At 40.7% G+C, this 23,875-nt stretch overlaps 1 protein-coding gene across 14 annotated transcripts in view; it reads right to left on the bottom strand.

Moving 5' to 3' along the window:
• fat3a (FAT atypical cadherin 3a) overlaps positions 1–23,875 on the bottom strand; it is a 68,432-nt gene that overhangs the window by 29,893 nt on the left and 14,664 nt on the right. For 10 of the 14 annotated variants that reach the window (XM_016661387.1, XM_016661383.1, XM_016661374.1 and 7 more), the window contains 11 exons: positions 20,404–23,724; positions 19,024–19,347; positions 16,271–16,332; positions 15,435–15,749; positions 14,777–14,987; positions 13,334–13,402; positions 10,804–10,943; positions 9,506–9,781; positions 6,188–6,398; positions 3,373–6,101; positions 1,862–3,233 (listed from right to left, as the gene is read on the bottom strand). In XM_016661387.1, coding sequence (XP_016516873.1) covers positions 1,862–3,233; positions 3,373–6,101; positions 6,188–6,398; positions 9,506–9,781; positions 10,804–10,943; positions 13,334–13,402; positions 14,777–14,987; positions 15,435–15,749; positions 16,271–16,332; positions 19,024–19,347; positions 20,404–23,695 — 9,001 coding nt within the window. In that variant the 5' untranslated portion in view covers positions 23,696–23,724. The remainder of the gene's footprint in view (positions 1–1,861; positions 3,234–3,372; positions 6,102–6,187; positions 6,399–9,505; positions 9,782–10,803; positions 10,944–13,333; positions 13,403–14,776; positions 14,988–15,434; positions 15,750–16,270; positions 16,333–19,023; positions 19,348–20,403; positions 23,725–23,875) is intronic. The other 4 variants (XM_016661380.1, XM_016661381.1, XM_016661386.1 and 1 more) reach the window with 1 other exon arrangement.

The following is a 23,875-nucleotide window of genomic DNA, read 5'->3' as shown; positions in this document are numbered from 1 at the left end:
AACCATCATGGAGCCAAAGGGATACTGAAGACAAAACAAATAAAAATAAATATTCTGTGCACAAGAGGTTTCTCCCTCAACCCTCCAAAGTTTTCACAAAACCACGATAATGGATTATATATATATGTATGTGTGTGTGTGTGTGTGTGTGTGTGTGTGTGTGTGTGTGTGTGTGTGGTTTTTAATACATATACACCTAATAAGCAGTGGTGGGAAGTAACGAAGTACAAGTACTTCGTTACTGTACTTAAGTACAATTTTCGTGTATCTGTACTTTACTTAAGTAGATTTCATAATGGGTACTTTCTACTTTTACTCCACTACATTTTACAGTAAGTATCTGTACTTTCTACTTCACTACATTTCTACAAAANTTCTACTTTTACTCCACTACATTTTACAGTAAGTATCTGTACTTTCTACTTCACTACATTTCTACAAAACCGTCGCGTTACTCGTTACATCCAAGTCGCGTTGCGTTTTTTGCCCGTTAAAATGTGAAGTTCAGGGTCTTAAGGTGGCGCCGTAAAATCCAAGCAATAACGTGACGTAGTGTCTGTTGTCACCCATCGCCTCCCCCTTTACTCGCACGCGGAGCTCCAGACATGCGCAGTGGTTTCCTCTGAGCGGGAGAAGATGTCTGTCTGATCGTCAGTAATATAATAGCTTCGCTTTCACAGACGGTGGGGACTTCGTCCAACTTTTAGCGTCACTTGGAAGGAAAGCTTAAAGAAAGGTAAGATCTGTGGACGTGATGCTAGCAAAGCTAGCTGTACTGACTGAGACACGTTGCATCTGCGATGAAAAAAAGTTGTCACTCATGCGCTGAATTATTGTGTGGAGGTGTTGACTGAGGTGTCGCAGATATGGGACAACGCTGTGACCAAAGTCTGCATTGATATGACATTCAGGAACAATCCGATTCTTCTGGACGGATCTTTACTGATTAAAGTATTTAATATCTAGGTGTTTCATGGGAATGTGGCTCTTTCTAATCAATTTGAGAAGCAATTTTGATAGGTAAAACTTTTTTTTGTGTGTGTCACGTAGCGCGGGGTGCTGGTCTTGACTTGGTCTTGGGTAGATGGTCTTGACTACAACTCTGCTATGTGGCTCCTTGGTTGCATGTCCTCCTCCACCCACCTTCTTTCCATCCCCTTTCTGTTGGATTTCTTTAAAAATAAATGCCACTAGTGGCAAAAAAAGTGAAGGAGACAAGATGTTTCCATCCCTGAAATTATGATGCATAGAATCACATATCTAAGTCTAAACTATGTTACAGAGAGTAAACATAATAAAAACATGCTTTATCTGTGGCATTGATCATTAAAATGGCACATTTCTAATGTATTACAATTAAATATGATCGGTTCACTTAATGATATTGTATTAGCGATTAGGTAATGCATTCAGCAAGTACTTTTACTTTTAATACTTAAATATTTTTGAAAACCAGTACTTTTTTACTTTTACTTAAGTACAAATGTTAATGTGGTAGTTTTACTTTCACTTGAGTACATTTTTGTCTGTGTATTTGTACTTTTACTTAAGTACATTTTTTGAGTACTTTCTCCACCACTCCACCAATATAAGACATATATTATACCTCTGCCTGCAGAGGTATAATATATAACCATGTATATATATATACGGTATACAACCAATATAACCATAACTGCTGCTGTAGGACCTTAGGAAACTGTGCAGATCACACAGTTATAAAAAAAATAGGTACACTCCAAAAGGCCTACATATGTATCAGAAACATCAAAATTTAGAATGTAAAGTGGGTACACTTGCATGATAGTAACAGTATGGAATCATGGAGTGTTTTGTTGTTTATGCCTGCTTCATTACTCACCAGTTATGACATAGCTGACATGCCGGTTAACAGCAGAGCTGTCGTTGTCCTTCGTGTTCAGAACAGCCACCACCTCGCCTGGAGGGCCACTCTCCTGGACTGAACTGAAGTAATGGTTCTCCATGAAAATGGGGGGGTTGTCATTGATGTCTGTCACTGCTACTGTCACTGTGCTGGTACTGGAGAAAGACAGGGTCTCTCCCAGGTCTGATGCTACCACTGTGAATATGTAGGACGGATTGGACTCGTGGTCGAGCTCTTTGCATAAGACAATCCAGCCAGTATTACTGTCGATGCTAAACGTCCGCACCAATGCATCGGAGTTTTCCTCTTCCTGGATTAATGTCCCAAGCCTGTATGTTACTTGGCCATTGGCTCCTGAGTCTGGGTCATGAGCTTTGACTTGAATGACTCTGGTTCCAATTGTCATTCCTTCCATAACAGTCGTCACATAAGAGTTGGTCTCAAAGGCTGGTTTATTGTCATTTAGATCTAAAACTTTGACCTCAACATCAACAGACGTCACAGCATCCAACTTACTCTGGTGTCCAGTGGCAGTTATTTTAAAACTAAATCCTTTCATCACCTCATGATCCAAGGGCTTATCAAGTTTAATCACTCCTGTATTTTTCTCTATTAAAAATACGCCATCTAGATTATTTTCACTACTTTCTCCATTAACAATGGTAAAGCTAACTGAATGTGGGTTATATCCATGAGGAATCTTGAGGTGAACCTTTCCAATGACTGAACCTACTGGTGTGTTCTCCAGTATGCTAAATGAGTAATGGTGCTGCATGAAGTCAGGAAAGAACGCCTCCGGAGACAGAACATGAATGTAGACAGGGACCAAAGAGTGCCGAACTGGATTTCCTCCATCTACAGCCTTCACAAAAAATGATAATACTGAGTTTCTCAAGTGGCTGAAGCTGCCTTTGGTAACCATCCAACCACTGTCTGGGTCTATGTCCAAAACATCTGCTACAGGGATCCGTGCCTCACTGTACAGTGAAAATGTTACTTTGGCATTAGTGCCATAGTCAGGATCAAGAGCCTGAATCTGTGTGATGAAGAAGCCCTTGGCTACATCAAATTTGAGCGTAGCTCTGTACTCTGTAGCACTAAAGCGGGGTGCATTATCATTTTCATCTAAGATAGTAAGATGGATTGTGCAATAGGAAACACGACCTCCTGAATCCTGAGCTGCCACTGTAAGAACAATGTCCATGTTGGAAGGGTCCTCACGGTCAAGTTTTTCTATTGTGCTTATCTGACCATTAGCATCAATGCTAAACAGGTCATTACCCACATCGTTAACAAAAGAGTAAGTTATGTGGCCATAAACTCCAGGGTCTGCATCCATTGCCCTCACCTAGAATTTAAAGAATGACTTTAGAAAACAGAGGCTATTTGAAAGGCATACATATTATGAAAACATAAACGAGAAAAATAAAATATACAGTCAAACATGTATAAAGATTACAAGCTTAATGAATCTCAAAAGCACCTACCTGAATTACACTGGTTCCCACAGGAGAATTTTCTCTTAGCTCTGCCTCAAACATCTTCTGTTCAAACACTGGATCATGCAGGTTGGCCCCAAACACTTTAACGTGAACCTGAGCTGTGCTGGTGAAAACTCCGTCAGACACTGAAACGTTGAGGTTGTAAGTAGGCTCCATTCTTTGCTTAAGGTGGCTGGACAACATGATAATTCCCGTTTTTCTTTCCATCACAAAATCCATTCGTTCATTTCCTGACAAAATACTATACACCAACTTGTCAAAATCTGAACTATCAGCATCTGAGGCCTGAACACAGGTAATAAAGTGTCCCTTTGGTGCTAACTCACTCACATATGCCTCGTAGAGAAGCTGGTTGAAAACTGGAGGATTGTCATTCATGTCTTTTAGAAGAACAGTCACTGACACTTCAGTGCTTAGTGATGGAAAACCATTATCAGTGGCCCTGACAATGAAGTCATACTCTGGGACTAGTTCATGGTCTAGGATTCTTGCTGTAAGAATTAACCCACTGCTACTATCAATGTGAAAATAATCTGTGCTGTTGTGCTCTTTTGAGAATATCTGATAGCCAACAACATTGTTCTTCTCAGAGTCCATGTCTGTGGCAATAACTTGAAGGGCTGGAGTTCCGATCATGACAGTCTCAGACAGAACGATCTTGTAGGACATCTCTTTAAAGACAGGTGGGTTATCATTTATATCTTGGAGCAGAACATCTACATCAACTTCTGCATGGGAGCCAGTCAGGTAGTTTGTAGCTCTGATGGTCAAGCGATAATATGGTGTTTTTTCATAGTCCAATGAATTAATTACACTTATAACTCCGGTATCAAATCCAATACCAAACTGAAAAGACGCATCTCCATCAACAATAGTATAGATTATGTTTTGTCCATCAGGACTGGTTGCATTGATGCCGATAATCGGTGTGTGAACATCCACATCTTCATTCACAGAAACAGAGTAGAAGGATTTGTCAAAGACAGGCATAGCTTTGTTAACCACAGTGATGGGAAAAGTAATGGTAGATGACAGGGGAGGGTCACCACAATCTTTGGCATGTATCTCTATTTGGTACTCCACATTGGACAAATCTGACTCAAAAGTCCTTTTCAGGCTAATGGTGCCTGTCTGTTGGTCAATCATAAAGTGGCCATGATCATCCTTGAGAAAGTATGTCACCTCTCCATTAATACCTTTGTCACCATCCACTGCGGAGACTCTGAAAATGGATAAACCTGATTCAGCTTCTACTTGAACAGCTGCATAATATGGAAGTCCAACAAACACTGGGGGGTTATCATTTATGTCTTCTATATGAACTTTAACGAGAGCTCTGGCCACATGCTGATGATCATGCTCCCGTCTTGCTTCCACAATCAGTTCGTAAAAGTCCTGTTCTTCTCGATCAAAGGGTATTCCTGTGGTCTGGATAACACCAGATGTTGGACGAATGGTAAACCTTGTGGCAGCATTCAGGAGAGTGTGCAGCAATGGCTCGTTGAGGCGGTTTCCTACAGCACTGACCACAGCCACTATGGATATATTTGACACATTCTCTTTAATAGATGAGACGTAAACCTTCTGGGAAAAACTTAGACCCGAGTCCAGAGCCTCTTTGACAATTATTGTCACCAAAGCAGTGGTGGAAAATTTTCCATCTGAAACTCTGACACTTAGGCGAAAAAGCTCTTTGGAGAAGTTGCCGTTTTTGACGACAATAATCCCACTGGCGGATTTGATGGAAAAATTCTCCAACACTCCTTCAGCCAAAGAATATGTAAGATCTGTAGGAATATCAGTATCGGGGTCTGTGGCTGATACCTGCAGGACCTCGACACCAGTGTAGGTGGGAAGTAGAAGAACAGTTTCATAAGTATTCTGTTTGAAGACTGGAGGTGAATCATTTGAGTCCATCACTTGTATAGTCACCTCAGTTGGACTATCTGCTATAAGTTGTGGCTTACCATTGTCCCTCACATTAACATGGAAGTGGAAAGCTGAAAATGTCTCATGATCAAGATTAGCAATGGTTCTAATGGAGCCAGTTACTGAGTCCACTGTGAAGAACGTCTTTGCAGTCTCCTCAACAATCTGATAGACCAACAGAGCATTTTGGTTGGAGTCAGCATCAGAAGCTTTGATCACTAGAGGGAGGTTTTCTGAATTCAAGACCACACTGTTGACTGGTGCTAGCTCACAAATGCTGCCACGGTAGTGATGCTGTTGGAACACAGGTGGATTGTCATTCTCATCTAATATCTGAATTAACAAGCTAGCATTGGAGGCCATCCCAGCCATGTTGGTAGCTTGCACTACAAGGCTATAAGAAGCTATATTTTCATAGTCCAGAGGTTTTTGAGTTGTAATGACTCCACTATATTGATTAATCTGAAAAACTTGTTCTATGTTTCCTTGCTTGATATCAAAAGTGAGGGTTGACTGGCTGACAGCACTGATTGTGGTGACAGAAGTCCCAGTAATGGCATTTTCTCTGATCTCAGTCTGATATTCAGGTTGAAGAAACTTTGGACCAGAATTGTCTGAGAGAGTGACGGTAATCCGCACTATCGTGGTAGCAGACAGGGCAGGGGTGCCGTTGTCAGTGACTCTGACACTCAGAACATAGTGTCCGATGCTTGATAAGTCCAAGTGGCGTGCAACACGAAGTATACCAAGAACTGGCTCAATGTTGAATGCATTGCCAGTGTTTCCTGTGAAGAAAAAACATCCAAATAGTATATTTGCAATGTTTTGAAAATTTACATGTATTTGGTTTTCAGGAACTACAGTAGCTTACCTGCTTCAATGGAGTAGTGTAATTCAGCATTCTTGCCTTTGTCTTTGTCCAGAGCGGTAACCTGCACTATAGCTGATCCCACTGCAGCTGATTCATAAACTAAGCCTTCGTAGAGTGCACTGGTAAAAAAGGGTGCATGATCATTTGTATCTTCCACCTCTATCAGAACACGAGCAAGATTTTTTCTGTATGGGAACTCTTGGTCCTTGACCTGGAGAGACAAAGGTAAAAGAGAATAAATACCTAAAAGAAGTATGTGGTCTTTGTTAGCTATCTGTATATTGTAGCAACCACAATAGCTTACATCAGTTAACTTTTAACAGTTAATTTTGATGCCAGTGATCACAAAACATCAATGTGTTTTTCTATAATTGTATGTAATAGACCAACATGGCATAGAACATATTTTTCAAATGGACAGAAATAAAATTATAGAGTAGGTTTGTACTCAGCACCCTTTACTCTGATACACCTAAATAAAAGTAAGTCCCACCAGGTGCAATTAGAAAGCTGTCCTCTCAGTAAACCAGTTTGTGCTGGAAGAGGCTACTATGTCACAGCAAGACCCCATGCTCTCTGAGTCAAGGTTTGTCCACAAGTTTTGTCTGACAAAGACTCAGACAAACTATATGAACCTGAGAGTGAAATTAACAACCATGACGGAGGTTGCAGAGAGTGAAAAATATGACACTGGTATTATGTACTCAGCTGAGCAGAGCTGTGGGACTGTCTTGTGAAAATAGAGCCATTTCAGGATCTACTGAAATGGCTCTGCTATTTTCACATTTGTTTGGTGATCAGTTCCCCCAAACAAATGTTAATTTATTATAATCTGTAGCCTCAAAATTTTACCTCAACTTGGCAAACATGAATGTTTTGAATGCTAATAAATTATTTTGCATTTAGTGTTTTTATGAGAAGTGTGTTTTTACATTTAGTGTTTTTGCATTTAGTGTTTTTATGAGAAGTCTTGTACTTGTCTAATTTTATGTATTTGTTCTGTAACAGCAGGAATCTTACATTTTGTGTAATATTTTATCCAAACGTTTAATTTTTAATTAACACAAAAAAAACAAAACACTGCTAAGCAACCTATTGAACAGAACCAAAACAGAAACAGATTTCTGTTGTGGTCAATTTGAAGTACTGAATCCAAAAATCACTTTGGTTTTACTCAGGTCAGGTCAACTTTCTGAACTATGGAGCAACATCCATCCATTAATTTTCTATACACCCTTGTCCCTTAGTGAGGTGCTGGTGCCCATTTCCAGTTAACGTTTGCTATGGAGCAACATGAGCATCAAAATGCATGACTTGTTCACACATCTGGATCGGTTTCCTGACAATCTGGATCAATGAGTGATGAGCAGGAGGAGAGATTCCATCAGGACAGAAAAGAGATGGAGACGTAATGTTCAAGTCACATGTACTTACCCTTATCACTGTTTATTATTCAATTTACAGAAATCCAAGTTTGTAACATTTAATTAATACACTCCGTTAGAAAACTTCTCCTAAAACCTCTTGGATGAGAAATATTAACAGAAATAAACTGATAATTATCATAATTGATGGGTTTGGTGAGGTGAGGGAAGAGGCAGGCAGGCCAGGATGAAGATGATAAACAGGGACACAAGAAGCTGACAGAACGGACTGGTTAGACACGACGAGGATCCGACAAGAGACAAAGACAGCAGGTGAGACTAAATACACTGGGAGGGTAATCAAAGAAACGAGACACAGCTGGGAACAAACAGCGAAGACATAGACTCACAGGGGAACAGGTTAATAAACACAGAAAAACCTCAAAATAAATACACAGATCACAACAGAGTCCCGGAGTCCCGAAGGCGGATCCGGCGTGCGATGCCGCCGCAGCAGGCACTCGGGCCCATGGGGCTGACTGGAGGCTCTGGAAGGCCGGCAGAGGGGCTGGCCGGCTGGACGCTCGGACAGAGCACTGGGACGCTCGGGAGGCTGCTCCACGGCAGCGGGCACAGGAAACTCGGGAGGCAGAGTCTCGGGCGGAGCACAAGGAAACTGAGGCTCGTCCACAAACTCGAGGGGCGGAGCCACAGGAAACTCGGAAAGCTCAGGAAACTCGGGAGGCTGCTCACCAGCAGCGGGCACGGGGAACTCGGGAGGCAGAGTCTCGGGCGGAGCACAGGGAAACTGAGGCTCGTCCGCAAACTCGGGGGGCGGAGCCACAGGGAGCACTAGGAAGCTCAGGCTCGTCTGCAAACTTGGGGGGCGGAGCCACAGGAAACTCGGAAAGCTCAGGAAACTCGGGAGGCTGCTCACCAGCTGTGGCAGCCGAGAGAGATGCCGCCTGGGCACAGGGACCGGCAGCTGCGGGTTCAGGCGCTGCCTCAACGCAGGGACCGGAGGCAGCTGAGGACGGTGCCCAGGGACCGGGACCTCCGGCAGCCCAGGGCAGCGGTGACGGCGGGGCCCCACTCCGGGCGGGGGGATCGCCAGCCGCGATCCTCACTTCAGAGCTCTGCCACAGAACTCTTCCAGCAGGACTGCTCCAAAGCACCGGCACGGGCTCCACCGTCGAAGCCCCATCATGCGTCTCTCACCTTCTGTTGTGGTCAGATCCTACCGTCATGATTGGTGGGTTTGGTGTGGTGAGGGAAGAGGCAGGCAGGCCAGGATGAAGATGATGATAAACACAGGAACACAAGAAGCTGGCAGAACGGACTAGTTCCGACAAGAGACAAAGACAACAGGTGGGACTAAATACACTGGGAGGGTAATCAAAGAAATGAGACACAGCTGGGAACAATCAACAGAGAAGACAGAGACTCACAGGGGAACAGGCTAATAAACACTGAAAAACCTCAAAATAAATACACAGGAAACACGGATCACAACAATAATGTCACAAAATTTAGTCAGAAAGTCAGATTTCTCTAAATCAAATTAGAGTAAAAACCTGACCTGATTGCAAAAAATGAATGTCATCTTTGGATTCAGCCATGCTAAATAGTCATAAATCAGTTGAAAAATAATTGACAAGTTCCAAAAAATGTTTTTTGTAACCCAGTGTTTCAAAAGATATTTTTTCTAACTAGCACATTGTTTTCTTTAGGATTTGCTGTAATTCAGCTATGTTTTAATGGTCAAAGTAATAATAAATAAACTAAAGAAGTAATATTTTAATGAAACATTCCTTTAAGGATGTTGGGTCAAATTTTTATCAATGTGGTCAGTTCAGAAAATATTTAAGCTCTAACATAATCCTTAAATGGCAAAACCTTCATTAAAAGAGCTAGAATCAAAGGAAGGGCTTATTCTTAAGCAAAGTATACATACAATGACAGTCAAAATGTGCTGGGCACAGGCCTCATGGTCCAGCCTCTGGGCAGTGTAGACTGTTCCCAGCATTGGGTGGATGTGGAACAGACGCATGCTTCTAGAGTCTATGGAGCTGTGGAGAGAATAGGTGAGCTGGTGATGCTCGTCTCGGTCTGATGCCAGTATCTGGACCACTTCAGTGTTGGGTGGTGTATCCTCCGAAATAATGACCTCGTAGACTTGTTTTGAGAAGACGGGATCATTATCATTACTGTCTAGAACAGCAATGTAAACCTGGAACATAGAGACATTGGTAAGATGAAAAGGAATGAGTTAAAAATAAAAAGATGAAAGGCAGTATTAACTGAAATGTGCTGTTTTAGTTTTTAATGTGCTCAATTTCACAAACAGCAGTCCTGTCATACCTCCTGTTGTTTAGACTTTTGGCTTATGTTATTTCCTTGTATTGATTTCTTTTTTTCATTTAGCCTACCTCTCTGATCTCCACCAGCCACCGGTTCTCTGTCCACAAATCAAACTTTCTAGTATGTGAGCTCTTCACTGTCAGTCAGTGACCACCAGATTCCACTGTTGTCCACTTCTTGTTCTCCTATGTTCTGTTCCTTGTAAATTTCTTATCGTGACATTAAATGTGGCATCATCTGCATTTTGGTCCTCTTTCACATGCATCATGACACATCCACATTTAGCAAAAAAAAAAAATTCCAAACATTTTATCGAGCCCTTTTCTATTCATGTCGCATGCTATACTTACTGACATATAGGAGATAAAATGTATAATGTCTGCGCAAGATTAGGAATTCAATGCAAAGTCTAAATAAAAAATTTAAATACAAACTATGAAGATGACAAGAAAGATCACAAGAATAACAATAGAATCATGATCATGGACGCTATTCAATCTACCTTTCTCTACGATAAAAATAGTCAATACCCTGATACCAGACCAAATAGTCAAGTTAGGTATGTGGCAGAGTATTTTAATAGAGAAAAGTAAAAACTTCTTAATAGAAATCACCAAACAAGGATTTCCCTCTCTGTGTCCCGAATGCTAATCTGTGCTTGGTTTTCATTATGCTACTTTAAGCTAACAAGCTGCAGCAGGTCCACCAGCAGTGTTAATGTGCTTTAAGGCTTAATGAGCATAAAGTGAGTACTTGAAAGATGGAGGATGAAGTTTAATTGAGCATTTCACTAATACACAGCAGAGATGTTTCATGGAGAGCCTGGAAAATAGATTCAATAAATACTAAATGTTACAACAAGAAAAACAGAAGGTCATAGTGAGAGGTCACCTGTACATATGCAGTGCTGGTGCCATCTGTGGCCTGCACTGTCAGGTTGTAGAAGGAACGCTGCTCAGCATCCAGAGGCTTTGCGATGATGATGGTAGCTGCTGTCCGCTCCACGTCGAACACACTGTCGCTGTTCCCACCTGCTCCCAAACAAGAGTTGGAAGAAGAACTTATGCAGTGAGTCATACAAAGTTTTTCTGAAAATAAACATGTCATAATTCAGTGAATAAATGTAGCCTGGTGTTCAGCAAAATTCACCACAGCATCGTGCATAAAATGTGTCAGGCCCAAATCTGGTTGATCCATAAAGCAGCATATTTTTCTTATGGATGGTTTTAATATCTTTTGAGAAATATTTACCACATTTTCTAACACCCTTGTCTCTAGTAGGATTGTGAGGGTTGCTGGTGCCTATCTCCAGCGAACGTTTTTGGCGAGAGGTGGGGTCACCCTGGACAGGTCGCCAGCAGGGCAACACAGAGACAGACAGGACAAACAACCAAGCACATGCATGCACAGGGAGAACATGCAGGATCTTCTTGCTGCAAGGCAACAGTGTTACCAACTGTGCCACTGTGCAGCCCATTGGGTATTCAATCAATCTAAATTATAGTCATTAACCATAAATTACCTTTTACAGAGAAGACTGTTTAATTGGATATACATTTTATCAGCTGAAGAAAACCAGAACAGTCATTATCCTTTACAGATCTTTTTAAGAATTCACTTTAAGTCGTTACATTTATATTTATGTCTTGTTAGTTAATTAATCATTATACATATGTAATTGTTCTATTATTAAGTCTTTTGGCCATTTGATCAATCACTATCCAATTGTATTAGTATTGTAAATCTGAGAATAATTATATTTTTCTGATGTACTCCTCTCTTTTTTTAATGAAGCTTAGGCATGGAGCTAGATATTACCCTTCAGACAGAAAGACCTTTAAAGACTTCAGACTGATCATTTCTTTAATGACACTTTCAGATGATACATACTGATGCTTCCTATGCATCATGAGTAGCTTTAGCAATTAGATGTTTAGCCAACTATCTTCCTCTTCACTTCTCCATGGGCTGCCAACTTATGGTGGTGGAGTGGATTGAGTGTCCCAAAGATCTACCAGTAGTCAGGGGGTTTCTGCCCCTGATAATTTCGTCCATGACAAACAGGTTCTAGGGGAGGTGTCAGACAAAGTGCAACCTAAAAGGTGTTTGACTATGTCCTTTGGGGAGTTTTGTGGGGTTCTTCAGGCTCCTTGATATGCGCTGTTGGGTCCTTGTATGACTGGTGTCAAAGCTTGGCCCACAGTACCAGAAGGAAGCCAGACATGTTTCCCGTAAGAGTTGATTTCCGCCAAGGTTGCCCTTTGTTACCAATTTTGTTCATAACCTTTATGGGCAGAATTTCCACCCACAACCAAGCTGTTAAGAGGATCTGTTCACAGCCAGGATAAAAATCAGCACCTCCAAATTCAAAACCATTTTCCATTGAGCTGGAAAAGAGTAAAGGGCCTCTCAGGGTCAAGGCTCTGCCCCAAGTGGAGGAGTTTAAGGATCTCAGGGGTTGTGTTCACCAATGACAGTGTGTCATGGTAAAGAGAGAGCAGAGCCAAATGGCGAAGGCCTTGATTCACTGGTCAGTCTACATTCCTACCCTCATCTACCGTTAAGAGCTCTGGATAGTGACCAAAAGAGATTGTGGATACAATCAGTTTCTTTTGCAGGGAGTCTCAACTTTCCAGGTGTCTTTGGCATCTGGTTAAGATGCCTCCCAGACACTCTCCTGTTGAGGTGTTCAGGAAACATTCCACCAGAAGGAGACCCAGAGGAAAACCCAGGAGAGACAGGAGAGACTATAATTCTCAGCTGGTCTGGAAACACAGTGGGATTCCTCTGGAGCAGCTGGTTCATGTGGCTGGGGGGAGGAAGTTCTAAAACCCACAACTGGATCCTGGATTAAGTGGAAGACAATGCATGGATTTTCCACTTCACTCCTAATTTAGATGTAATTTCAAATTGAATTTTCTTTAAACCAACACAGTATGTTGAGGTATACGTATGATTTAATTAAGAAGCTTACCTAAGTAATGAGTAGCGTTAATTTCTAGGAGGTGGTTTCCACATTCAATCTGGAGTGGAGAGGAACATCCTCATTTTGACAAACTGTATCATTAGTTTGATAACCAGATCATTAAGTAATGTACCATTTGAATGTGTTTGTGAAGGTACATCTGAATACTATAACACTTGCATTCTATGAAAAATGTATTGCTGCTGCTAATGAAGGGTCAGCAACTGGAGGGTAATGAGGTAACAGAGGCTTGTAGCCATGGAAGCAGATAAAAAAAGAGTAATGGGAAACTTCTAGTGAAAATACAGAACCAAAACAAAAAGCAGTGGCAGGAAATAAAAAGAAGGGTAGACTGTGGGTATGACCAAGTAAAAATGTTTGTTTTTAAAAAGGCGACAAAATGAAGGGATTTCTTCTGATAGCAGTGTGCCAAAATGAAAAGTGTATATAAAATACCTTCTGAGGAACAGTTCTTGAAACAAGCACTTTGCAAGATATAGAACATCTCACGAAAAGGCCTGGCACCTTCCAGGCATGAAGTATCAAAGACAGAAAAAAAGAGAAAGGGTAAGACAGGAAGAAAATACATTTTTGAAGAAAACAGGAAAAAGGACAGAGACAGCACTAGTTATTTCATAGCAAATATGCATAACACCCAGTGATGTGAAGCTGTGGATTCTTCAGTTGTGAACCAGTACTATCAACAGCTAAACAGACTCAAAGCATGGTGCCATCACCACAAAGCCTGTAAGCTGGTACAGTGCTCTTAGGGTTCGGAGGTTGGGATGGAGCGGTCCCTGTGGACCATTTCAAATTTAAGTTGTGTTTATGGAGCTGAATTTGGCAGATGCTTTTATCTGAAGTGACAAACCAATGGGGATATAACAATTCAATTAATATCAAAGCTAATAATCTACTGAGAAGGAAGACCACTGATCAGGTTGTGTCTGAGGTGCGAGCATAGAAGCAGAGTGCAGACATAGAGGAAAGTTCAGAAAGAGATACAGTAGAAAAGGAGCGAAAACTACAGTGTAGATGCTGGTTTAGGAGATTCTTACTGAGGAACTGAGAAGTTTCTTGGAGACATGCTGGGATCTCCCTTTTCTGCTAGCTCTTATTAGGTCATTCCACTGTTGTTGGACAACACATGAAGAGCCTGGATAGTCTTAAGCATGTAGACACTGGTGTCCAACAAACCCCTGACGGCTAGTGACAGAGAAGTGGCATAAAGCTTCGCGATTTAATTGGGAACAGTTCTATTTGGAACTCTGTGTGCTGACATCAGTGACCTCCATTTTTCAAGGCTGTTGTGGGAACTTTATTTGTATTACTAAAAAAAATAACACTTTTTAACAGCACTGCAAATAGGATTTCTACAAGGATGTCTTACTATTCCAGCAAAGGTTATTATTAAACCATAGAATTGAAATTCTGGAGGGAAATCAGTGTTTAGTTTACAACAATTTATGAAAATAAATTTCATTAGTTATGACATTTTGTTACTCTTTACTTTAGGTTTGCTTAAACAGAAGACACATCTAAAATCTTGTCACTGTGATAATCATCAGAATCATTCAATAGATTTTGAAAAATTATTTGCGACCACCTTATGTCTGTATTGTCTCTATACACAAATAGATCTTTATAACTTTCCGTTATAAGGTATTAACAATGAACAAAACTAAAACATAAAAAGGTTTATTTAAAGTAGAAGATACAATAAAAACACATATTTTAGGTTTGATGTTCAGTCTTCTAAAGGTTGAAAACTTTAGAAGACTGTTTTGCCTGTACAAGTGTCAAGCAAAAAATTTTTGCCTGACACTTGTAAAAAGTATCATTTTTATAAGCCAGTCTGGCACATATGGTTATGTCTGTTCACCTACATGGGAACTTTACCTGTGATATCAAACCAAACTGGAGCTGGGTTCTGTTGCAGAGACACCACACCCACAATCTCAGCCACCTTGTCATTCTCAGTGACGGTAAAGTTATAGAACGGCTCATCAAAGAGCAATGGTGGAGATGAAGGAGGCGGTCGTCGAATCCACTCAATATGCAGACGAGCTGTTGAAGACTTCTGGGGACGGCCGTTGTCTGATGCTTTAATCTGGAGAAGCACAAACTGGCTACAATTAATGACTGTGAAATCTAATAGTTCATAAAAAGTTTAGAATCAGCTTTTAGTGATTATACTAATTCAATGACATTAATAAATACATGTTTTTGTATCATATTGGTCACAATGTATGCAATAATTCATTTTTTGATTTACTCAAATCTATAACTGATGATTTTTTGGAACATTAAGCCTAATAATTTCCAGAGTAACAAAATGGTAAAGTCTTTGCAGCTATGTTTTAAAATGTCGTTCCAGTTATAAATATGAGCCATTTTTATATCAATTCGCTAAATTACAGAAAGTCAAGGCAGCATGTCTGAAAGTAGAATACTCATTTGTCTTCTGCCAAAAATAAGTAAGAATAAAATATAGGACCCATCCAAGCAACCGAGTTAGAATAACTGAATGAAACAAGAGGTAAAAATGAACTCATACAGTCAAGATGTCGTAGCTTCCTGCAGTGAACGCCTTGCGAGATGACACCACAGCTGTTTTGGGGTCTATGAAAAATTTTCCATCCTCATTGCCGTCCACAAGGCTGTATGACAGGTCACTGTTGGGCCCGTCGTCCTGGTCATAGGCAAACACCCGGTAGATGGGCTCAGCCTTCTTTCTTCGTTCTCTCTCTGGAAGTCTGACTTGGTAGACCTTATCATGAAAAGCTGGTCGGTTGTCATTTTCATCTAGGACTGAAACCATAACCCACAGTGTACTGCTCTTTGGACTTGGACTGCTGTCTGAAATCAGCACCTATAGGAGCAGAAAGAGTTACTCAAATGAATTATCCGTAAACCAGATCCACTAAAAATTAGAGTCCATAGAGAAGCAAGAGCAGCAGTATTTTACTGTTTTCATCACAGGCTTTATAGGTCTTGCTGATGATAGCATCTCTTAGTAAACTGCAATCTTTGAATTCTCACAAATTTTTATCTCACTGACATTAGAAACAGACAGTTGGGCTGCTAAAATCATCCTACTCTTCATTTCAAGCCAGCATATGGACATAGCTATTTTCCTACTCTTCCCATCATTTCCTGATTTCAAAGTAAAGATTGATAGAGTGGCAAAAGTGGCCAACAAAGTATTTTATCAATCTGCTGTCTATGAGCAACATATAGAGTACCAGAGTTCTGGTAGTACTTAACTGAAATAACAAATGAATGGGATGTCAAAATGATTAATCCCACGTCTCAGTGATCACCTCTGGCTTCAAGAACAAAAGACAAGGTGCCAGATGAAATTTTGATACGAATTAGGAAAGATTTCCTCACCTCTAGAGCGTGCTCCTGTTGTTGTTCACGATCCAGTTTCCGAGAGGTTGTAGTGATCAGTCCTGAGGAAGAAAACAGCAGCAGTTGTTAAATTCAAAGATTCAAGGGTTTTATTGTCATATCAGCTCACATTTTCACATTTGGATGTTTATAGTCCTGAATTTGGACTCAGGTCCCAGATCAGGAAGCTTAATAAATAAATAAATAAATAAATGACATCAATAACTGGGGAGTAATGTGATGTACAAAGGTAGTCTTTGTTATTTAAATTATGTTTTGATTGCAAATGTATAAAACTGTATTGATCTGTAAGATAAGGGACAGAAGGTGACTCAGATATGGCGTGAGAAAAGGGGAAGTTGTTTCAGACAGAGTCCAGTGGGCTGCAGAGGGACTCTCACAAGAGCTTCAACAGGATAAAAAGAGGAATTTTCTAAAAATTTATTGTTTTAACAGTTTGTGCAAAAAGGCACAAAGGCATCGCCCAAAAAAGTAGAAAGCAGAATCACTTGCTAATATTCGGGGTTGTGCCTCAGGGTCAGTCTTTGTGTTCAAGTCAAGAGAAGAGATCAGAAGACAATCTGGGTTTGAGAGAAGAACTGAGCCTCAACCAGACCCAACAACTGCAACCCTGAAGAGGCCAACCCACGCGCCAAAGGTCAAAGTTTCAGAATTTGGGTTTATTCTTAAGACTGCTGCTTTACGCTGGGTTTTTCCTTTTGTTAAATCCAAGAATTTTCACAAGTTTTGTCCAGAAAAAGTGGAGGAATTTCTTCATTTGATTTTTGGGGCTACATTTGCCCATCAGGGAAAATTGGATTTTTACCATGTTTTCCACAGAAATAACAAATGGATCAACCCAGGAAAAGCTTTCTATGTGGTATGAACCTCTCTCTCTATCTCCTGCAAACTTATTTCATTCAAAAAGTTCACTCAGCTACAGTTTTAGGGAACATGATTCAATGATTTTTACAACTTATGTACTTTTCTTATTTTGCTGGATTTTTTACTGTGTGCTATACCTGCTAAGCTCTGCAAATTAAAGCAATGAAAGTCTTACTCATAACTTTCATACTGGAAGTTATGAAAATTTGATGATTAAGACTGTCACCTTTAAGAGTTCTTCATGGTATTTAAGGTTGATTACTGTGCTCAACAGACTTATCAGAGATTTTTATGGGTTGTTTTGATCAAGACAGTAAAAAAAAAAAAAAAAAATCCCAGAAATCTGTTTTGTCCAGATTTCTAAATCAATTCAGCCCAATTTTAAGTGCAAGTTGTTTAAGAGGAGAAGCTGCTGTTAACGAGCATGGCAGGGAGGGTTGGTTAGCTGCAGGTTACTCAGTCTGACTGGGCCATCAGATGAAGCGGGGTTTGACGTTCGGATGCTAGGCACTTAGAGGCTGACATTTTCTCCTCCACCAGCTTTCACAGAGCCCTGGTTGACCTGCTTGGGACAGGCTGATCAGGCTCAGGAGGTTCGAACCCTTTGAACTGAGCACTGGTTTGGGCTGCTTTACAGTCGTGAGGTAAGCTCGATGACGACAAGCAAGGGGAGCCGCTGGAACAGTCTGTGTGCAGGGTGGGTGGAGTCCTTTATGATTAATTTTCAAGATTTAATAAGTGTAACGTCTGGTACAGAGAGCCCAATAATTCAACCAAGCACAGACCACGTTTTAATAGATTTATTAAAAACCGGAACTGGCTGAGTCACAGATTGGTCATACAAATGTCCAGGAGTAATTCTTGGATGATGAATCAGCTGCTCAATGTCCGACTGTATGAACTATAGAGTCTTCACAGAAAAGTTCCAGGATGATTTCTATGCACAATACATCCAATGATAAATATTCTCTGATGGGTGGAGACATGGTAAGAAGGCAAGTGAGGGTCAGATACACAGACACAAATAGTGAGGTGATGAGGCATGAAGTGAGATGGGGTCGAAGGTGGGAATCCTTTTCTGTGGTTTGTGTACAGAAAGAAGAGATAAATGTAGAATCCAGCAGCAGAACAAGCAAATGAGTAGGACAAAAGCAAGGTCATAACTGGAAGATTAAAAAATAGCAAGGAATTGATGCTGAACATCTACACACAGAACTGGAGTGTCTGTGTCTGAAGGGAGCTTAAATAGAGCAGAACACAGGCACTATGAATAACCTGATAACTACTTAATGTAAGCACAGAAATGCAATCATTAATGTCTTTAAAATCAAATGTTTAATCTGAGGAAAAGAACCAGGCTGAAAAAATCCAAAGATGTGTTTCAACTGTCAGAAAACTTTACAGTATCCCAGTCAAGTTTCCTTTGTGCTTGTTATAGCCAAGCTGATTCACTTGTACACATGAATGAATGACTAAGACTGACTGCTGAGTTGACAAACAATAACTAATATTCACTCTAACTGATTTACAAGTTCCTGTGCCAAGAACTGATAAATCTTGGCACAGGAACTATTTTAATTCTTCTTTCACATGACATTGGCCTAAAACCCAATTCCATAGCAACACCCTTCCTTAGTAACCAACTAGACTAGACCAACAAGCATCCTCTTGTGTTGCCAGACAAGTAGAGACTTTGTCTTTGCATCAATTATGTTTAATCCACCAATGAAACACTTTAACAAATGGTAAATAGATTAAACCTAGATGTCACTTTTCAAGTCATACCTACCACTCAAAGCCCTTGTCAGCTCAAGCCAGCCACTGTCACAAACTCAACTTACATGACCGAGAAACAGAAAATGACTCACCAGTACGAGAGTTGATAGTAAAGAAGTTCTGTGGGTTTCCACTAACAATCCGATAACTTAGCCAATCAGCAGTAGAAGGCGGGGAGACATCAGGATCCTGCGCGTGGATTTGAATTACTGAAACGTCCCGGGGAGAATTCTCTGGTACTGAGCACCGAAGCAAAGGCTCGGAGGTGAGTGGGGCATTGTCATTGACATCGTCCACTTCAATGAACACCTCAGTTGTGCTGAACTGGGGAACAACGCCACGGTCACTGGCATAAACCGTCAGCCAATAAGAGTCCTTGGTTTCCCGATCCAATGTGTCTGTGGTGTAGATCACTCCTGAGAAAGAAGACAGTTTGTGCAATTAAAGAAAATCCACCCAACTTCAAATATTAAATGTGCTTAGAAAATAAAGATTAAATACATGAATAGGAAAATGTAATACATAAAGAACTTTGAATTTATTTTGCACTCCATATAAAGAGGGGAATGCAACAATATCCTGCACAATTAACTGCCAAAACAACCATAACATGATTCTCTGGAGAACAGTCCATTTAGTATCTAGACACAATATTATATGGAAATATTGAAGCAACATCTAAAGACTTGAGCTGGAACTTTAAAGCCCGTGGCACCGAATGGTCTTGAAAATGGATAATAACACTAAGCATAGAGCCATTGTTATTCACATTGGCTCTATGCTTAAGAACAACAACATAAATGTTTGTAAATGTGTCTATCACAAAGGGCTGTTTCACAAAACCAGGATAGTGGATTAAGCAGGGATTTTTCTTAATTAAGAAAAATCAAAGAAGCGATTTATCCTGTGCAGCTAACCTGCTCCAGATCAGACTAACAGTCAGGCTTAGTTAAGTCAAACTAAATAAGCAACTTTCTACAACCAGACACTGGATCGCTGTTATTCATCTTATACATTCCTGAACTTCCCTCAGTCTGTAACAGTGTTGATTACCAATTGTACGCAGATGACACTGTCATTTACGTACATGGTAGGGACAAAAATCAAGTTTCTTCCCAAGTTACTGACTTACTCTTGTTACAAATAGCCACTTGGCTTAAACATGCTTTCCTCAAGAAAAATGTTTTTAAACAGTTGGCATTTATTTTACTGAAAGACCAGAAAATACAACTGACCCAGTCATATTTATTTTCGGAGAAAAGATCATATTGGTCAAACAATTTAAATATCATGGAATTTTGCTTGTTGCAAGATTATCATTCAAACCTCATGCTGAGAGGATAAAAAACACCTAATTTTAACAGTGCAAACTTTAGGAATACAAGATACTGTGTCTAATTTAACTGAAAAATTGCTCGTATTTTTTTCTACTAATAAGCTGGATAACTCATTGACCATAAAAGAAAACTCACCCGTTTCCTCATCGATGGCAAATCTTCCAAGCCCACTCCCATCCCGAATGGAATAGTGGATCTCTCCATCTCTACCAACGTCATCATCTTGAGCACTAACTTGGAGTAAAGTAGTTCCGATTGGGGCATTCTCTTCAATTCTTCCAGTCAAGGCAAAGTGTGAAAAGTAAGGAGCATAGAGGTTTTCATTCACATCGATTACTTCCAACTCCACAAAGGTGACAGACAGAAGAGACACAGGTTTTCCTTTGTCTTTGGCTTTCACTGTGAGGTTGTAGAACTGCTGGACCTCATAGTCCAGTTCCTTCGTCAGTCGAATGGCTCCACTGTTCCGATCTAATTCAAACCATCCGTTGTGGTCGTTGACCAGAGAGTACCGCACCTGGCCTCCTAATCCCACATCTGGGTCCTGGGTTTCGATCCAGGCTATAACAGTTCCTACAGGAAGATCCTCAAGAGCTCTGGCTTTGTAAACACTGGGGATGAATAGTGGAGGACAGTCATTCACATCCTCTAAAATAACTTTCAAAATGGTGACTGAAAACTTGTGTCTCCCTTTAGCTGCACTGTCTCGAGCTTTAATCTTTAAGTTATAGGTTGGAGCCAACTCTCGGTCGAGTTGGCCAGTGACATAAACTATCCCGTTAGTGGAGTTAATGCCAAACTGTGTGGTGCTGGTCAAGAGAGAGTAAACTATCTCACCATTGAGTCCAAGATCTTTGTCAGTGGCCTCGACCTGGATAATAATTGTGCCTATTGCAGTGTTTTCAGGAATTACTATTCTGTATCCTTCTTGTAAAAACTGAGGGGCATTATCGTTTGCATCCACAATGTGAACAGTAAGCAAACGCCAAGTTGCTTTCTGTGGCAGACCAAGGTCAAAAATGGTTAGGTTGAGGATGTAGTGATCTCTCTTTTCTCTGTCCATAGGCAGAAAAACACTTATTAGACCAGTCTGCAAGCCAATGTTAAAACAACTGTCAGTGTTTCCATCTGAAATAGAGTACAGAATCTGACCATTGAAACCTGTATCACCATCATACGCATTCACCTGGAAAACACTGGAGCCAACCTTTAAGTCTTCCTGCACAGCGATGTCTGTGGGAAAAGCTTTGTCGAACTGGGGTGTTTGTCGATTCACGGAGAACAGGTCAATAAAACCTTCCTCGGTTTTAGATTTGGTGCTGGCTTTGGATTTTTTAAGTAACTTTTCAGCTAACCTTTGTGCTACACTGGTTTCTTTACATGTAAAATGCTTGTAAAGAGATTTTCCATGTACAACTGAAATGTTGACAAACATGGGATCTGAAAAGTTTTCACCATCTGTAGAAGTTATTTTTAAACTGAAGATGCTGTGCTTAGGGCTCAGTGCTGAAAGGGAATTACGCAGTACAAGAACTCCTGAATCAGGGTTGAGGTCAAAGAGCCCCAGCTCATTTCCTGAAATGATCTTATATTTTACTAACTCTAACTCATCTATGTCAATTGCAGACATTGTGGTAATTACTTCATCTACTGGGAAATCTACAGAAATCACCCCCTTGCATGCTACCTTCTCAAACAATGGCTTATTGTCATTTATATTCTGTAAGTGGATTGTGACATTGACTTCACTCTCTCGCCTGTAGGGTGAACCCCAGTCAGAAGCTCTAACAACAAATACAAATACCTCTGGCGAGGCTTCAAAATCTAGATCTGTGTTACTGCTTATGACACCAGAAAATTGGTTAATCTTGAAGGGTAATTGCTGAAGGCAGTGAATACTGTATGTGATGTATCCATTTTCACCTTTATCTTCATCGACTGCTGAGACTGTTAATATGTTGGTTCCAGCTGGAACACTTTCATTTACAAAAACCTCATAGAAGGACTGGGAAAATTCAGGCGTGTTATCATTGGCATCTTCAATGGCTACCTGTACTTTAGCTCTGAGATTGCTGTCTACCTCCAACACCTCAAGACTAAAGATATCCTTGGATACATGGGTCAACCAGCGAGAAGTGGAAATTACACCTGTTAAGGTATTGATTTTAAAAAAAGCTGAATCTGCAGAGGGTGTCAGAATGTACTCTGCATCATCAGGTTCCGGTTTGATCTTAAAAAAACCCACAATTGTGCCAGGTGGTGAAACTTCATTGAGACTAACAACATAGAACTCTTGCTCAAAATTAGCTTCTGTTGCCTGCTGGTTTGAAAACATTATGTGGAGAACCTGTGGAGCAGAGAACTGGGGAGGAGTCCCTCTGTCTTTAGCCTGCAGGGTTAAGTTACAGCCATATGGGAAAGTTTCCCAGTTTATTATTTCGGTGGATTTAATTGCAAATTCCTCTTCTTCACGTCTTTCTATGTAAAACTGTCCTGAAGGGTCACCATCCATAATATAAACAGAATCAATTTCCCCGTTTAAGCCTTCATCAAAGTCTTCAACACTAACAAGGGCATATAGACTATTCTTCTCCAGCCTAGCGGATGCATGGGTGACTACAGTCATAACTGGAGCGCGCTCATTCACACGCTCTATGTGGACAAAAAGTTTGGCTGTGCTGCTAACTCCATTATTACCATACAGCTTCATACCACGGTCAACCGCCATAATTTCTAAGTCGTACCGGTCCTGTTCATCAACATTAAGCTTTCCACTAAGGTAAACCACTCCACTGGTTGGGTGTACTGCAAACAGTTCCATTTTGTCCTTGAAAAAAAAGTAAAATTCTCCATTGGAGCCAATATCTGCATCAGTGGCAGTAACTTGCGCTATGCTAGTCCTGAGAGGAGTGCTTTCTGCTATGGTCACAGAGTATGTGGTGGGTGAAAACAGGGGCCGGAGGTCATTCATATCCAACACTTGAATGCTGACTTTAGTCCAGGCCTCAAGAAGAGATTCTCCCTTGACGTAGGCTTTCACTGTCAATACATAATTATCTTGAATCTCCCGGTTTAAGATGGCTGCATTGCCCCCTTTGGTCCTTATGCGCAAAAAAGAGAAGTCCCCCAGGACGTAGTCTTCTGCCTTAAAAAGCCCTTCGTCGTCTCCTGAGGTAATTCTGTAGCGAATTTCCCAGGACCTTTTGGAAAGTTGAATGCCCATTTTAATTTTACTGTTGGCATAGGTGCGTGCTGCTGAGTTTTCATGAACTGTTGCATGGTAGACGGAATGGGTGAAGCTGAAACTGGGCACATCCTGAGTTTCATGGGAGTTCTGGTTGTAGCCGGCTGATGGCTTGGATATCAGTAATAAGAGTTGGAGAGTCAGGCTGAGGAGAGGAACTTGCATGCCTGCCCATTGACCCATATTCAAATCTATCCCATCATACTGTCATCCTGAAACAGAAAAAAGAAACAATGACAAAAGTTAGACACAGGAAGTTGGAACCAACTAGTATATATAGGAACACACAAATAACACATCCTAGATCTGAATGAATGAAATATTCTCATTGAATACTTTGTTCTGTACAAAGTTGAATGTGCT

This window comes from Poecilia formosa, unplaced genomic scaffold, assembly GCF_000485575.1.
Source record: "Poecilia formosa unplaced genomic scaffold, Poecilia_formosa-5.1.2 Scaffold328, whole genome shotgun sequence".
NCBI lineage: Eukaryota > Metazoa > Chordata > Actinopteri > Cyprinodontiformes > Poeciliidae > Poecilia > Poecilia formosa.
The sequence above is the reverse complement of the archived record's forward strand: the minus strand, read 5'-3'. Positions and strand labels throughout refer to the sequence as shown.